Source organism: Alexandromys fortis, unplaced genomic scaffold (assembly GCF_014885135.2).
Source record: "Alexandromys fortis isolate MF-2015 unplaced genomic scaffold, M_Fortis_MF-2015_v1.1 scaffold_0, whole genome shotgun sequence".
Lineage (NCBI taxonomy): Eukaryota > Metazoa > Chordata > Mammalia > Rodentia > Cricetidae > Alexandromys > Alexandromys fortis.
The window spans coordinates 4,652,852-4,669,200 of record NW_026067949.1 but is presented as its reverse complement, the minus strand read 5'-3'; the positions used below and the strand labels follow the sequence as shown (position 1 = coordinate 4,669,200).

At 46.7% G+C, this 16,349-nt stretch overlaps 1 protein-coding gene across 2 annotated transcripts; it reads left to right on the top strand.

Annotated features, from left to right (window-relative positions):
* The first annotated feature begins 2,698 nt into the window (after positions 1 to 2,698).
* Fgfbp1 (fibroblast growth factor binding protein 1) lies at positions 2,699 to 6,327 on the top strand. Of its 2 annotated transcripts, none has more exons than XM_050150111.1 (2): positions 2,699 to 3,182; positions 5,112 to 6,236. In XM_050150111.1, the coding sequence occupies exon 2, from the start codon at positions 5,132 to 5,134 to the stop codon at positions 5,876 to 5,878; it is 747 nt and encodes a 248-aa protein (XP_050006068.1). In that variant the 5' UTR covers positions 2,699 to 3,182; positions 5,112 to 5,131; the 3' UTR covers positions 5,879 to 6,236. The 2 variants fall into 2 exon arrangements, with proteins under 2 accessions (XP_050006068.1, XP_050006069.1); XM_050150112.1 differs by lacking the exon at positions 2,699 to 3,182 and adding an exon at positions 3,986 to 4,617 and having other exon boundaries at positions 5,112 to 6,327.
* Positions 6,328 to 16,349: the final 10,022 nt, after the last annotated feature.

Sequence of the window (16,349 nt, the reverse complement as noted above, 5' to 3'; positions counted from 1 at the left end):
CATCTTCAGTGTTCATGTGAAGAGCATGGTCCCACTTGCATAGTGAGAGTCTCACCACAGAGACAGGGCCACTTATCTTTTCCCTTCCCCTCTTTCCAGAATAATAACCAGAAATTTTGGTAACGCATGGATGAGGGGGTAAATTCAAACACGAGGATCTCTAGAACCATCTTCACTCTAACATTTAGTACCTGTTGCTTCTGTGTGTTCTATGACACGAGATCATGTGTGTGCACATATGTATAAAATTATGTGCAGAGATGATGCTGTGAAAAAATATTAAAACATTAGATTTCTTTAAGGAATATTTACTGTTAAAAATAATTTACTTAAAAATCTGAGATGATAAAAAAAGCTTGATTTGAGGGGAAAATTTATCATAAAATAGTAAAACAAACAGCTCACTATAATCACTATCGCCACCTCTACCATCATCAACACTATCTTCTCCACTGCCTCTACCACCAGCACCACCTCTACCGGAACCATCTCCACAACTTCTGTCACCATCACCACCTCCATTACCACCACCTCTACCACCACCACCATCACCACCACCTTGACCACCATCCCCACCCCCACCACCTCCACCCCCATCACCACCTCCACCCCCATCACCACCATGGCCACCATGACCATCAGCTCCTCCACCATTTCCATCACCACCACCACCACCATCACCACCTCCACCACCATAGCCACCATGACCATCACTTCCTCTACCACCATCCACTATCACTTCCTCCATCACCACCTCCAGCACCACCTCCAGTCACAAAAGCTTTTCTAGAAGATACAGTAGTGTTTGTATTAACTGTTAAAAGAAAAACAGCGAAGTTGTCTTATTTAAAATTGTTGATATCCTTAAGCATTATAACTTATTAAAACTCCCAGTAATCTCTTTTTGATTAATCAAAAATAAAACTAAGTTATTCTTTCGATTGATTCAGAATCTGAAACAAGTGAACATCCCTAACAAAAGGAGTTAATACTAAATGTTTTTGAAGCGTTCATTCTCCAGAAGACTAAGGCGGTGTGGTATGCATTCCTGTACACAGCTGTTAGCATCAATACTGTCTCTTGCTGCTCTGAAAAGAGAATTTAGCAGCAGGTGTCTTTTGATTTCCTAAACAGGGACTCAGAATCTTCCATTAAAATTTGGAATACACACTTTCCTCATAGTTCCAACATGAGTTCCTGCTCACGGGATTTTACTGTTTTGTTTAGCCAGCCCCATTACCTCCGACACTGAATAGAGTTTTATATACTTATCTGATGCAACAGATTGATACTGCTTAATGCACCAAATCGACACTGTAGTGATATCTCATTTGTATTTTAATAAATAATGCTTGCCTGAAGATCAGGGAGTAGAACAGCCCCATTGGTCAGCCTTACAGACCAGGCAGCGGTGACACACACCTTTAATCCCAGTAGCCACACTAGTGTGCCGTAGAGACCCGGTGGTTGTATTGCATACCCTTAATCCCAGTCCTAGAGAGGAGACAGCGCTCAGACAGTCTCATTCTAAGGATTCCTGGAGTCAGTATCACCATTTCAAACTGAGGTACAGGTTAAGAGCCAGTGGCTGGCTGTTTCGCTTTTCTGACCTTCACGTTGAACCCCAATATTTGTCTCTGGGTTTTTACTAATTGTGCTACAGAGCATTTTCCTCTTCTGTTTATAAGGTCGCTTCTGAAGAAGGGGGTTGATCTTTGGTGAGCCTGGCTTGATAGGCTTGCCCTTAGTTGAAGCTCACCTCCGAGCCCAAACATGCCCACTCGCACACTCTTTGGTGGCCACACCAGTGGGGCAAGCACCGGAGGCCAAGGAGCTATCCGAGCCAAAATGAAAGAGGCGGTCAGTCACCAGCCCACACTGATGGGCATCTACCAATTCATCCGTAACATCCATTGTGTCCGTTGCTCAGCTTTGCCAGAAGTCGAACCACATTTGTTATCTAAACTCTTTGATAAAGAGTTTGACCAAGAATGATTAGAATTAGAATTCCAATCTAATTAGAAACACCACATTCTCAAAGGAGGGACACTCTCAAAACACCTACTGGTGCGATAGTACAAAAGCCTGTTTTCAAAGGAAACAGTTTAAGATCTCCTTAGGAGGCCAAACCAAAAGAACTCAGCTCCAGGAAAGAGTCCAGTGGGCAGCCTGCAGTGAGATTCTGTTGTTATACATGCATTGTGAGTGACGCAGCCAAGTGCAGTGGGACTCTGTTGTTATACACACACTGTGAGCAATGCGGGCAAGTGCAGTGAGATTCTGTTGTTATACGCGCACTGTGAGCGATGCGGGCAAGCGGGCGCTGAAGAAGAAGACCAGAGAGTGCAGAGTGTCACAGTGCTAATTAAGGGCCTACTGTGGCCAAGATTCTCTATCAGTTATATCTGGAGTGAAACCCTACCTGTGACAGGATGGCCTGTGGGAGCTCCCTGATGACCTGAAGGCAAATACTTTCCAATGAAATTCCATTGTGGAGAGTTATCTCTTCGCCAGCCCCTGGGGCCCACAGATTCATCTGCCCACACAGTAAATTCACCTGGCTCCAAGCGAACAGGAACTCAGAAACAGGTTCCAGCAACTACAGTCACTCATTCTCCAGATGTTCCCTGAGCCAGCCAGGTGGGAGGAGGTCAGATTACAGATGTTGGCAGTCCTGGCTTTCAATTTGAGATCTACTCTTGCCAGCTCTGGGAACCCAGACCCGTTTACTATTGTCAAGCGCCAATTTCTCCGTCTATGAAATGGGAAGAGCTGCTAGAGATGGGGAATATGGCAGGGCTCTAGAGGAAACAGGCTCAGGGGTTGGCATGGTCCCTTTACTGTGTGCATAGATGCCCTTGCTGGAATCCTCACCTCATCTTTGCAAGGCCGATCTACACTTTGACCGTGGCCACCAGGAGGGAAAGGAAGGACTTCCAAGGCAGAGGCTCATGGTCAATGCGAACCCCTGCTTTCTGGATTCCACCCAGCACTTCCCTCCAGGAACTGGCTCGCTCTGAGGGGCGTGGCTGGGAGGAGCAGAAATAAAGCTCCACAAATCTGTGAGTTGTAAAAACTCAGGCGGCTTGGGCTCCTGTATAAATAGTCGAGTCTGCTCCCAGGCTGTGAGAACTGGAAATCTGCACTCCCTGGCACAGCTGGGCCTGCATGCTCACAGAAAGGTAAGCCTGGGTTTCTTAAATATTTCTTTAAAAAAAAATATGTATATATACACACATATTATATATATATATATATATAATATGTAGTTGCTGTTGTTATTGTGTGTATGATTGCAGGGGTGGGGACTTATATACTGAGAGCAGAGGACAGCTTGTACTTGTAAGAACTGGTTCTCTCCTTCCACCTTTACATGAGCTCTGGGCATTGAACTCAGGTTCCTTAGAACTCAGGTCATGAGTTTTGCATGGCAAGTGTCTCCACCTGCGGAGCCATCTTGTCAGCCCCCTTCTTAAAAGTTGCTTTACCCACCCTGCTTCTCAGCTGCTGGGCCTCCCTGGATCTGGATAGCACCGTGGAGCCAGGAGAACTGTATCCCAATGCCCCGAGACCCAGATGTCTCCCTGGCTTATCTAGCCTGTGTCATCGCTCCAGTCCAAATTCTCTGAGGGTCTTTTCCTTTTCCAGCCCTATAGGTGGGCAGAGGCCTGGGCAGAAGTGAGTTCATAGCCATTTCCTGGACTTTTCCTACTTTTCAGAAAAATTCTCTCTCTCTCTCTCTCTCTCTCTCTCTCTCTCTCTCTCTCTCTCCCCCTCTCTCTCTCTCTCTCATTTTTTTTTAATAAAGTGCAGATAATAGGAACAGTGTGGTCCATACCAAAACTTTGGTTCCATACCAAACTTTGTACAGTTCCTTGTTTTATTGTTTCTTATTAATATTTTATGAAAGGCAGAATAAAGATGAAAAGCAAGAAGTGAGATGTAAGTGAGACGTAAGTACTGATAGAGAGATAAATTCTGGCTTCCCCCTCCACCCATCTCTGCCCAAGAAGGGACTCTGGGCAACTTGCTTATCAGTCTGAGCCTTAATTGTCCCAGTAGTTACCTGGGGTGTTACCTTAACATCTCTGGGTAAGACTCCTGTGGCTGTGGAAGAGGGGAGAGAATCAAATGTCGGGCACTGCTTAACACCTAGTAGACGGTGAGTAAACGCGGGCTTCTCTTCTGCCTTTACCTACAGTTTTCTTAGCGTGTTACTTAATGTACCATAGGAAATCATTTTAATTTTGTTTCTGAAAAAAGCATTAAGTTACTTTTTCCTGTATGGCTAACACTGTGCCACTGAACTCAGGCATGGCCTCGCCTTCAGCCTTGCAGTCTCTACACACTGAAGCTCATCCCTCTCCACCCTCTGTCCCTTGGCCCCATCAAGCTCAATGGCTTCCCTGACCTCCTTGCCTTTCTGGGCTCTTCCTCATGAATTTCCCCTCTAGTCCCACAGCTCCACCCAGTTGAACCTGGGCACGGTCAACTCTGAGTCAACATCTTTTCATGACACTTCTATGGCTCCGACTACATCCTTTCACAACTGGTGATGGTTGGTGCCAAAGCAGATTATGGGGAAGAAACCCAGCTCTCTCTGGAGCTAGAAAAGGGGTCAGTGATTATTTCTTTCAACAACTTCTAGAGGGGAAGAGTGTGGCTGTTTCAGGATTAAATAGGACTGAGAAGGGAGAAAGCCGTTTAAATTCCTCCGATTGTATTTTTTTTTAATTTCTCTTATTGAGCTATACACTTCTCTCTGCTCCTCTCCCTTCCTCTCCCCTCCCCTTCTGCCCTCTCCAGAGGCAGCGATTGTATCTTGTAAACTCTTTAAGGTACCCGCGGCTTTGTTCAGTGTTTTGTTATGTTGTTGGTGTTCAGTGATTGTTGCGTGGGTAGAGGAAGGGCTGAGAACGTGAGAAAATGAGGGAGTAGCTGAGTGAATGGAGGAGGGTCATGGGTGAGTTGTAACTTTATTGGAAGTGGAAATGAGAGCAGCCAGGTTGCTTGGCAGACCTCTCAAAGCAGGCAAACCTGTGTTGAAGGAGGCAGCCCACAGTCCTGCCCCATTGGCTGCTGCCATTCACTCTCCCACCTTTGTCAAACAGGTGTCCACCCAGGTGAAGCCATGAGGATCCACAGCCTCCTCCTGCTCTCCTTCCTTCTCCTGGCTGCTCAGGTGCTCTCAGAAAGGGTCAGAAAGGGAGCCAAGAATGCCCCACACAACACAACAGTGGAGGGTGCATCTGCCCCCTCGGGCAAGGCCCAGGATAAGCAGAGAAGCAGAACATCCAAATCCATGACCCACGGCAAGTTCCTCACCAAAGACCACGCCACCTGCAGGTGGGCTGTGACTGCGGAGGAGCTGGGCATCAGCCTGAAGGTCCAGTGCACTCAGGAAGATGGAGAGTTTTCTTGTGTTTTTGCGGGTGATCCAGCCGGCTGTCTTGAACATGACAAAGACCAGATCTACTGGAAGCAAATTGCCCGCACCCTGCGCAAACAGAAGAATATCTGTGGGAACGCCAAGAGTGTCCTGAAGACCAGAGTGTGCAGAAAGAAGTTTCCAGAGTCTAACCTCAAACTGGTAAACCCCAGTGCACCTGGGAACATGAATCCCAGGAAGGAGAAAGCAGAGGTCTCCCCAAGGGAACACAATAAGGTTCAAGAAGTTTCCTCCATGGGGCCAAACAAGGTCCAAGAGGACCTCGTGCCCAGTCCAGCTGTGACCCAGACGGTGGCCATCAAAGATCCAGAGTGCCTAGAGGACCCAGATGTGCTCAACCAGAAGAAGGTTGCCCTGGAATTCTGTGGGGAGTCTTGGCGCTCCATCTGCACCTTCTTCCTCAACATGTTACAGGCCTCGTCGTGTTAGTGAAGTTCAAGGGAGCAGCCTCAGACGTGAGGAGTCAGATCCCCAGTGTCAACTGCAAAGCTCCCGGAGTTCCCCACAAGATACAAACTTTCATGTTACCAGACTGCAGTGAAGTATTTAAACAGTTTTTGTAAACTTTGTTTTTGTGTTTTAGGATTTGCTTTTTTTTCTTTCACATCCTTGGATGTACTTTTCAGACTCTTTACCTCAGTGTGATGGTCTATGGACCGCCAATCTAGGTGCATATAAGGAGTGGAGCAATCCTAGTGAGGATTTCCACGCAAGGAATTGTTGGCTGTGTTTATCAGGATAATAAAGTTCTGGGCATTGTCAGAAACACCACCGACCACTGTTTCCTTTCTAGGCCTCTTGTTCTGAAAGAGCTTGTGGCTCATTGTCAACACGTCTCCAGATGTGAGTAGATGGAAGGTTGACTGGTTGACTTTAGGGTCTGCCAGTCCAAAGTTCTCCCCCCAGGCATCCATCCCATATTTTCTCTGTACCCACTGCCCTGTATTGTTTGGTATTTGTTGAAATATAACCACCAAGGTCTGTTTTCAAGTGGGATCCTCTGTGCATGGTGTCATGTACTGACATGTCAAGGTATCACAGATGGTGAAAGAGGAGGCCACAGTTTTTGGAACTAGGAATATTTTAAATTAATTTTGTTATTATCATTATTGTGTGTGTAAGGGTACACACATGTCATGGTGTGCATGGGGATGCCAGAGGACGCCTTTGTAGGGTTGCTTTCATCTTTGCACAGGACCCAGGGGTAAAACATGGGTCATCAGCCCTGTGAACCCAGCTGTTTTACTCCCGGGCCATCTCACTAACCTCAGGACCCAGTACTCATGTCAGAACTGCCCCATGTCCATTCACCAAATGGAGAACTGTGCTTACAGAGCTCACTGGGAACAGAGGTCTGCCGGTCAGCAGTGTTCTGCGGTAAGGGCTGTAACAGAAGGAGGTGAGTAAGTGCTGCGTGGGAAACCGGAGACACGGTGGTGGGAGATGTGGGCTGCGCTTGCCAGGGCAGCAACGGTGGAGCTCCACTCTGGAGAGCATATTTAATAATGATGGAGGGGCTGGAGTCATGGATTTGCATTTCAGACCACTGGCAGCTCGTCCAAAGGGCCTGAGTTTGATCTCCAGCACCCAGATGGCAATTCACAACCATCTGTAACTCCAGTCCCAGGAGATCCAACACCCTTTCCTGATACATAGACATAGATGGAGGTAAAACACTCATACATACAAAATAATAAAATCATATTAATGCTTTAAAAAAAGAATGAAATGAAGTCCAGTAAGACACCTTCGACGCGACAGCACATGCGGAAGTCCCAGAAGCTGGGAGGGGTCGGGTGGCTGGGTGACACACGTAGGCAAGGCTGCTCTTAGCTGCGAACAGCTAGTGGGAGAAAGGTGGAGTTATTTTTGAGTCCAGAGTTGAGGAGAGAGGACTTCCCAATGCCTTGTTACCTCCCACCCGGTGAAGAAAGGAAAGAGACAAAGATGGTAAAAAAAAAGGCCCCGCCCTTAGCACTTCTGATGCTGGCAGAGAGAAGTCTGTTGGCCTGCTGCCAACAGTCTTTAGCTATCATCACCCTCCCAGGACACGTGTCGAAGGATGCAGGAGGCGTCACAGTGACATTAGGAGGACATCAGGAACTTTGTAAGGCTCACAAGAGTTATATGACCTTCTAATGCTTGTGGTAACAGGACAGGTACCTGCACAAACTCGTGCCAGACAAAATCCTAGCCTAGAGAGAGGTGGGAAGAAAGTCCCAGCCCTAGCTGGGGAGCGATTCTCATTTGATAGCAGCAGGGAGGGAGAGCTTTCGCCAAGGGTGTGGCCCTTGGTAGGGCAACCACATTCCACTGAAAGGTCACACGCCCAGCTGTATAAGGGCTGCACAAATTGAGCTTGATTGGATTAAAAAAAAAAAGAGGACACAGAGTTGGGTGGGTGGGGTGGATCTGGATCTGGGAGTAGCTGGGGGAGGGGAGTAAATATAATCAAAATATATTGTCCAGAATTCTAAAAGAATTAGTAAAAAAGCAAATCTAAAAAGAAAAGTCAGTCACTTGCTACGGGCCTGGTTCTGTGCCAAGACTCTCCTGCAGTTATATCCTTTCACCCACTGTCTCATCCTTCGAAGGTGGTTTACGGAGATCCGACTCCTCCTAGGCGTGTTCCCGGTGCTGGGCACACAGAACACAGCACAGATGACTGTTCTGCTGCCAGAGCCCTCACTGAAGGGGAGAGCAGTGGCCAACAAATCCTTCAAGAGTGGGAGAGGGTAAGGGAAGTGGGGAGGGTCCTGGTGGGTGCGAAACATGGTAATAACCTTTCCGCGGCCGATGAGGGACCTCTCTCCGGAGGGGAAACTTGAACACAGATCCAAACACAGTGATGGTACCAGGCGATGTCCAGTGTTAAGGATGTGCTGGAAGGAACCGTCAGAGCAAAGGGTCTGGTGTCACGGGCGATTTCTTTGTTCTCTGCTAAGTTTACCCTCTTTTCCAGGCCCTCCCTCAGACTCAGGAGATAACAGCAGGGACAACAAAAATGTATCATTTTTACAACCTATTTTATGACATGGATCATGCTTGAGATCCACTAATGGAGTGTCCAAGACTGGAGTGCCATCACAAGATGGGGCCCTAGGCCTGGCTTGAGAACCTAACTATTAAGTCTCGAACCCTGGGAAGAAGGGCTGAGGTGCCTATTTTACATATCAAAGTGGACCTGGCTGCCAGATTCTCCCTCAAATCCTACCTGCTCCAGGGCCCTCCTGGTTTGGTTATACACCCCCATACCTGAACTCTCCAGCCTAGGGGTCCAGGCTGCTCTTCCCAATATAATCCAACCATTTTGGTTACCTGTCCCTTTTTGTACCTTTGCCCACTTGGCGGCTGCACCTGGGTTTCCTCTCTCCCTTCTCTCCTCCCTGTCTTCGCATGACTCGGGGTCGGGTCCACTCTGGACTCCCCCAGATGTCTGTCTGTAGCTATGCTCTCCAGTTTATCCACAACAAACTTTCTCCTCTGCCATTCTTAGGAAGAGTCCTCCCCTGCCCTTTGATTCATTCGCTAACCACCAACTTCAGGAACTGAACCAGACTATCCCTGCTTTAGCTTTGATGTTCTTTTAAAGACTGGCCCTGAACCCGGGGCCCTGTTAGGAGCTGGGGCTTAGTGAGAGTGGGTTAGGTCATCAGGGATGTGTCCTTTAAGGAGACATCGGAAAGCCAGTCTCTTCTTTCTCTTTACTTTCTGGCAGGCATCTGGTCCCATCACGATGTGTTGTGCCACCACAGACCCTAAAGGACAGGGCCAATGGGTCAGAGACCAGAACCTATTAAAGCAGGAGCCAAAACAAACCTTTTCTGTCACAGTAGGGTAGGTTGCTTGCTTAGTATGCATGTGGGGTTCAATCCCCAGGACCAAAATAAGATAAATGAACAAATAAATTACCCATTACTCCCTCCCTCTCCAGAGTGGGTGCCAACAGAGGTAACCATTTAGTCTGTAGTGTAAAACCAGACTGTAGAGGGAGGGGAAAGTTCTGTAAGGAGTGCTCTTTGATGGTGGGAATTGGCTTTCTTCTCTTTAATCTTAGCTGGTCTTTAGTTTTGTTGCTGTTGCTTGCTTGTTTGCTGTTAACTGTTCTTTGAGATGTAGCCTCAATATGTCGCCCAGGCTGTCCATAACTCAGTCTGTGGCTCACGCTGACTTCCAACTCCTAATTTTACTGCTTCAACCTCCCCAGAATTGGGAATTTGGGCATGCGCTAAGATGTCTGCCTTGGTGTTATATTTTTATGGAATCATAAATGGCCAGGTGCCACCATTAAAGATCACCTGACATTGTCCTCATTCTTTTATTTAATCCCTTAACAATGTTGCCTAACAGGACTCCTCAGCCTCATGTCCTGAATGAAGGGACTGATACTCAGCAAAGCTGAGGAGCTTCTGTGTCCCAGGAAACAGCAAAAGGCAGGACTTGTGGGGAGAGCACCAGCTGTAAGGACTCGGGAGTCCTTCTAACTGGGCAACTTGAGAAGTTCCTTCAAGAAATTGAAGACTGACAGGTTATTCAGACATGAGCCAAACCTGGATGTGAACAGCATCAATCAGCCCCCTTCCCACGTGAACCGCCTTCCAACTTTGACAAAGAGAAAATTTTCGAAGCTAACACTTGCATTTGTGTTCAGTTTTTCATTCTAATCGCATCCTGAGGGAAGGTTCTAATATTTTAAGAAAAGATAATCTATGCTTCATGTTGGATTCTGCCTAAATTGCCACTATATAGTTTCTCTGAGAACTTTCTGGAAATAAAATAAATGTCGTTTCTCTCTCTCTCTCTCTCTCTCTCTCTCTCTCTCTCACACACAGAGAGAGAGAGAGAGAGAGAGAGAGAGAGAAATAGCATGAGATTTAAGATGATTTCCCTCGATTGCAGCAGAGGTAAAGCTTTTAGGTATGCAAGGGGAGCTGACTGGAGGCATGCTACATCCCTGACGCCACTAGGAGCAATAGTATCTATCTGACCCATAATTCAGCAGGAGGACCCCTTCCTTCCAGCACCCCAGCTCTGTGTGGTAACTCACAGCAACACTAGTGCAGACTTGAATGGCTGGAATCAGGTACAGCTCACTTGGCCACCTTCCCATCCACCTTCTTTCACAATTCCCCCTACTAAATTGCTTTTGGCAGAATAAATAAGAGATATAAAATGTCAGAGATTTCCCACACAAGGGAAATCATGCCTTAAATTTAGCCACCCTCTAGTGTCTTGGTTTTCATAATATCTCCATGAACACCTTGAATGTCTTCCTCAACAAATTTGTCATACAACAAGAAAATAGTTATTGGAGTCCTTTCAAGTAAGGACTCAGGAAGGGAGGGAGATTTCCTAAAATGGCTGATTTGGGACCTGGAGGGTTGACTATGGGCTGTCCAGGGCATGTTTTCATAATGCTCTTGGAAACATATAAGATAGGTGTATGATCGTATGTGATGTATGTGGTAATGCAGACTTCAAGCCCGCCTGGCCCACCAGCACAGTGCTGGCATTCAGTGCAAGGCTTGCCACAAGATGTGTCTTATGAACATTACTTGAGTGAACGAGAGAAGAAATCCTAACAAGAACAAGGATAGACTTGAGAGTGAAAAGAAACTGGGTGGGTTGGCATTTCTGGTTGTGTCAGATGGGACAAGTTATTTCATCTTACCTTCTCAGCCACAAACTGAGAGTGGGAGATATTCATCTGATAAGAATGATAAGTAGTTAATATCAAAAGCACTAATCGCATACACCGGGCATATCATAAAGGACTTGCTATGGGTGAGAAGATAGTAGAGCGAAGAGGCAGTAAGGCTGTTTTCCAGGAAAGCAAAACTTCTCCTGCCTGTGAATGGAGTCTGGCTGTCCCAAGTCACCTTCCGCTGAGTGTTCTCTACCTCCTGGTCCTCAACAGCTCCTCCACACCTGCCAGAGACAGAATCACTGTCCGTGATGTAGGAGCAAGTTGGTGACAAATCTGGCTCATGACAGCAACTATTGAGACGTCCTTCTGTGCCTTCCTGTCCATCATCGGCCAGCTCCTCCTCCTCCACCGCCGCTTCCTCCTAACCCTGACTCCGCCGTCTGAGCTGAGGGCTCCAGCTACCAGGGCTCTCTAGCCCATCTCTTCAGCCCATTGCTTCTCCTGTTGTCTGCACACGGGTGACAGTCACACTTCTAACCCAGCCAGATCCTGTCTCTCAATATCATTTTTATCCTCCATTCAGCTCATGACATACCCTCTCCGTCAGAACCCTTCAGGATCGTATTTGATTTTTTTCGAACTTCATATCCAACTCACTATCAAGTCCTGTCCTCCCTACCTTTAAACCACAGTTCAAAATCTGAGCCATGACCCTTTGCCACCACAGCCTTGTCCAAGTCCAGTCTTTCTCACCTGGGTAATTGGGAGAGTGTCATGATGGGTCTCCAAGTGTCTGGTTTTATGTCTCGTAGTTCACTTTAGTACAGTGGCAAAAACAAACAAACAAACAAAAACATACAAAAAAGCAAAACAGTTTTCCCACGTTTCCTACCTTGTCCTGTGTGTGTGTGTTCTAAAAACCTTTTAGTGATTCATTGTCTCATAAAGAATAAACACCAGAAAGGTCTTTTGATGTTGATGCTTTACAAAGCTGTGAGACCTGGCTTCCCTCACTGATAGCCAGCATTACCCCCTACGTGTAACTTTGCGGTTGCTCTGCTCCATGCTGTCCCTGAAGCTCACCCAGCACATCCCTTTGTGGTCCTCTGCGTGCACTGGGAACTGGAACCAACCCTTTGCATCTTCTGGACACTGAACTAGGAGAGATCTGTCATCTTTTCCAGATCTCTGTTCTAAAGCCATCTTAGTTCCTAACCCCATTCTGATTTTCCAATCCCAGTCACCACTATGTGGCTTGAATTAAAAACAAATGGATTGGCAAGACTATGAAGGGGCCCTAGCTGGCAGAAGGGTCATGGGAGAATGCGGGACCGCATAGCAGAGAGACACACCTGCCTTAAATGGGAATGGGACAGGGAGAACTCTTTTCCCAGAAGGCAGGAGACAGAAGGTTCTGGTACCCATTCAAAGGCTATGCCAGATATTCCTAGCAAGCTCAGTGCTTCATCAGGTTCTTGTCATTTGGGACCAGGTGGGTCCCAAAGGCTGGGCAAGGCAGAGTAGTCATGTTGTAGGAGTGGCAGGCAGTTATATGGCCTCCAGCAACTGTAGTGTGGGTTCAGATGCTGGCTAGGCTGCTTACTGACCTCAAGAAGTCTGGACACATTCCCTAACATCTTCAAGACTTCGCTTTATTTGCTCAGCAGGCATGACTGAGTGTTTGAGCATACGTGGGCTACTGGTGAACATGTGCACAGCAAGAACATCCGGGGTCATGGGCCAGGTCCCTAGAGACCAGGCACCAGCTACACACAGGAATGACCTCACAGTCTCCCCTCTGGGAACTGCTGAAGGGAGCCCGCAGCAGCCACCCTGTATTGTACAAAGCCCTAGTTTCTGGCCTAGTGTCTGGAACAGTCTTGACTTGAGTGGCATCGTTTTGAGTGTAAGTACCAAGAAAGCATGACTCTGCACACTGTTTACATAGCTCAACAACCACCAGTGGCCAGCACACCAAGCACCACATGCTGACAAAATGACTTATTCACGTCGGGAAATACGCATGCCTGCGAAGAAACCAAATCGCATTAGAAAAGTAGGAGAAGAGAAAGGAGCTTGTGAATCAGATCTGATGGAATCTTCTCCCCAGGACCATAAAAGAAAAAGCACTCCAAGATTAAGATGCGTCAACAGTGCTGACCCATCACCTGGTCACTTGTCACAGTCTCATCCAGGAACATTGCCCCGCAAACGACCTCTGCCTCAGTTCTCCGGTTCCAACTGGAGGCCAGTTCCTCTTGCCATGACATTTATCCCACTTTCAGATTGACACTGTCAGTAACCGGCCACTGAGACGTACATTGGCCACTCCAGACCTTGAACATCTTTGTGCCCCTGTGTGTGAAGACTCATTTTGGCAGCTCTCTGTAGCTGATTAATCCTTTCTTAGCAGTTCTGTAACCTACAAAATCAAAAGTACTTGAGGCGAAATCAGAAGTCCTTGACAAGTGGCAGTCAGTGAACTCTGACGTATTTTACCAACTTATAGTTAATAATCTTTGACATCATGGGAAAGCACCGGGACATCCGTCTATGTTTCTGACACCGCATACACATAGTAGCCACCTTCATCCTCATAATGAAACCGAAGCCGAGGAAAATAGGAGACTTCCACTGTCATAGTTATTAAATACCAGAGTGGACGGGAAATCCAGGCTTTATGATCTTAAAGACCTTGCTGTTGACCACATGGGACCACCAGGAAGCGGATGACTGGGAGCCTAGCTCATGTAAAAGCACGCACAGTCCCTGGTTTTGACCTCAAGTACCACTGGAGAAGAAAGAGGAGAAGATGGATGTGAAAAAAGAGAAAGGAGAGGAGGAAGGAGAAGGAACACTCCAAGGTGACTCTGCAATTGGGATGCAAAGTTAAGATGACAGGGTACCATCAGAAAGGAACATCAGGTATCTGAGAAAAGGCGAGCAGCAATCAAAGTCAGAAAAGATTCTTCGAAGAGGGAATTACCGGACCAAGGATTTTAGTGTGAGATTTTTTGGGGGAAACCAAGAATCAGGGAACGGCCCAGGAAGTTTTAGAGATAACTGTGATAAAAGTAGCCAGAGTATGGTCTCCAACAGTGATGTGTGCTCCACCCCACAGACCTTCATCTGTATAGGAAGGTGGTATCTTCAGGTCCAGTGGATCCTAAAAGGACTGGGGACATTTCTATGGGTGCAGAAGCCTCCATCTGTGCTGCTTCAGTGGAGCAACTGATAGGAATCAGGATGCCACTGCTGTGAGTCACAGGTGAGCGGGAAATGAGCGTCCAGCTTCCCAGTCTCTTCTTGGCACCCACCTGGTTCCTAGCAGCTGTTTCATTAATCGCAGAGATTGCGGCAGAGTTTCCCAACCTTGGTGCTGTTTAACTTTGTGCTGAACATCTGTGCAGTTGGGAATGGCTTTTCTAAGCCCTAGACACCAGGGGCCTAAAGGCATCTTCTCCTCATCTGGGACAGTCAAAATTACCTCCAGACAGACAGAAATCTTTAATTAATAAAGAAATAAATAAATTAAAAAAAAACCAACCCCTGAAAACAAAAACAAAACCAAGAAATGGTACAAATGGAAAATATTTCCCTAGGGAATGTTAAACAGTTCAACTTTATGTCAATATTTTATAAATAAACCTCTGGAAGTAGTTCATAAACAAAAAAAAATTACCTCCAGATATTGCTAAACGTCCCTAAAGGTAGGCTCATCCCCAGCTGAGAACAATTGGACCAAGGGGTAATGACATCACTCCTCGAGTCCCTGAGGCTACTTCTGTGCTCTTTTCGCGGGGGAGGAAGAAGATACCATTCTGCAAGCAAGTCAACTCACGATAGGTTGCAATGACAGCATGCTGGGTCCGTGTGGTGGTAGTGCACACGCTTCATCCCAGCACTGAGGAGGCAGAGGCAGGTGGATCTCTGTGAGTTGGAGGCCAACCTGGTGTACAAAGCAAGTGCCAGGACAGCCAGGGCTACACAGGGAAACCCTGTCTTCAGACAAACAAAAGTGCACTGGGAGCATGAGCTGGAAAGTGGGCTGCTGCCCATCTGAAATGACTCTTCTAGCTGTGTTCTGCCCTGCTCCGTCCTCTGTCAGCAGAAGCATGTGCTGAAGTTTAGTGAGTTGAAGCAATGGAGAGAACACTGGCTCACAGGTCTAATTTAATGTTAAGGGATCATACAGATGATGACTTTTGGGGGGCAGAATCTTCAGGGGATGCAAGAGGATAGGAAACCCAACCAAATGGGCTTTTACAGCAAGCCCACTATCAAGATAACCCATCAACCACCGATAAATTGATGTAAGGAAGATAATTTAGATGTGAGAGTAGAGCCCTAGTCACCACTAACAGGTCTTAACTGATCTGATTGTTCACTATCTCATAATAGGACTCAATTGTGACATGAGCTTGGGAAAAGACAAACCATTTTCAAACTATAGCATGCTCTAAATACAGGTTGATGGTGTCAACCAAAATCAAGAAACGTCGTTCAGACTAAAATCCATTTTACAGACTCAGGCACTGCCTCTCAAACTGACAGTCACATTCTCTGTGACACCATAGTGGCTCTTCTTCTGGTGACAAAATCAAGCACAATGTCCCCTTCCTTCATTGAGATCAGACAAGGCAGAGGATGTTCTCTCTACCCAGAGTGCACAGGGCACATAGGTATCTCCTAAGCCAGAAGATGCCACCCCCTTCTGCATCTCCTTCCTCTAATGCAAGAGCTCTGGAACGGTCCTTCTTAGAACTGGGCAGGATGGCCGCTCTTAGCCAAGTACCATCTGCTGGAGTGCTGGGGTAACCAATTACAGCTAGTACATGTTGTAGAATATTAGTTTAAGACATGTTATATTTGTTTATGCTGTGGAACATTGGTTTAATGATGCAAAAGTGTGTTGCATTCTTTTATGTTGCAATTGTTTAACTCTGTGAAGGTGTGTTACTTTGCCTGTCTAAAATACCTGATTGGTCTAATAAAGAGCTGAACAGCCAATAGAGAGGAAGGAGAAATGATAGGCAGGGCAGGCAGGCAGAGAATAAATAGGAGAAATCTTGGAGGAGGGAAGGAGAAGCAAGATGGAACAAAAAGAGGACATCAGGGGTCAGCCACCCAGCTACAAGCAAGTTGCGGAGTAAGAACTAAGGAAAGCTATACAGATATGGAGAAAGATAAAAGCCCAGAAGCAAAAGATAGGTGGGATAACTTTTTTTTTTTTTTTTTTTTTTTTTTTTTTTT

Coding starts and splice junctions, on each gene's coding strand:
- Fgfbp1 (XM_050150112.1), top strand. CDS start 5,132: ATGAGGATCCACAGCCTCCTCCTGCTCTCCTTCCTTCTCCTGGCTGCT.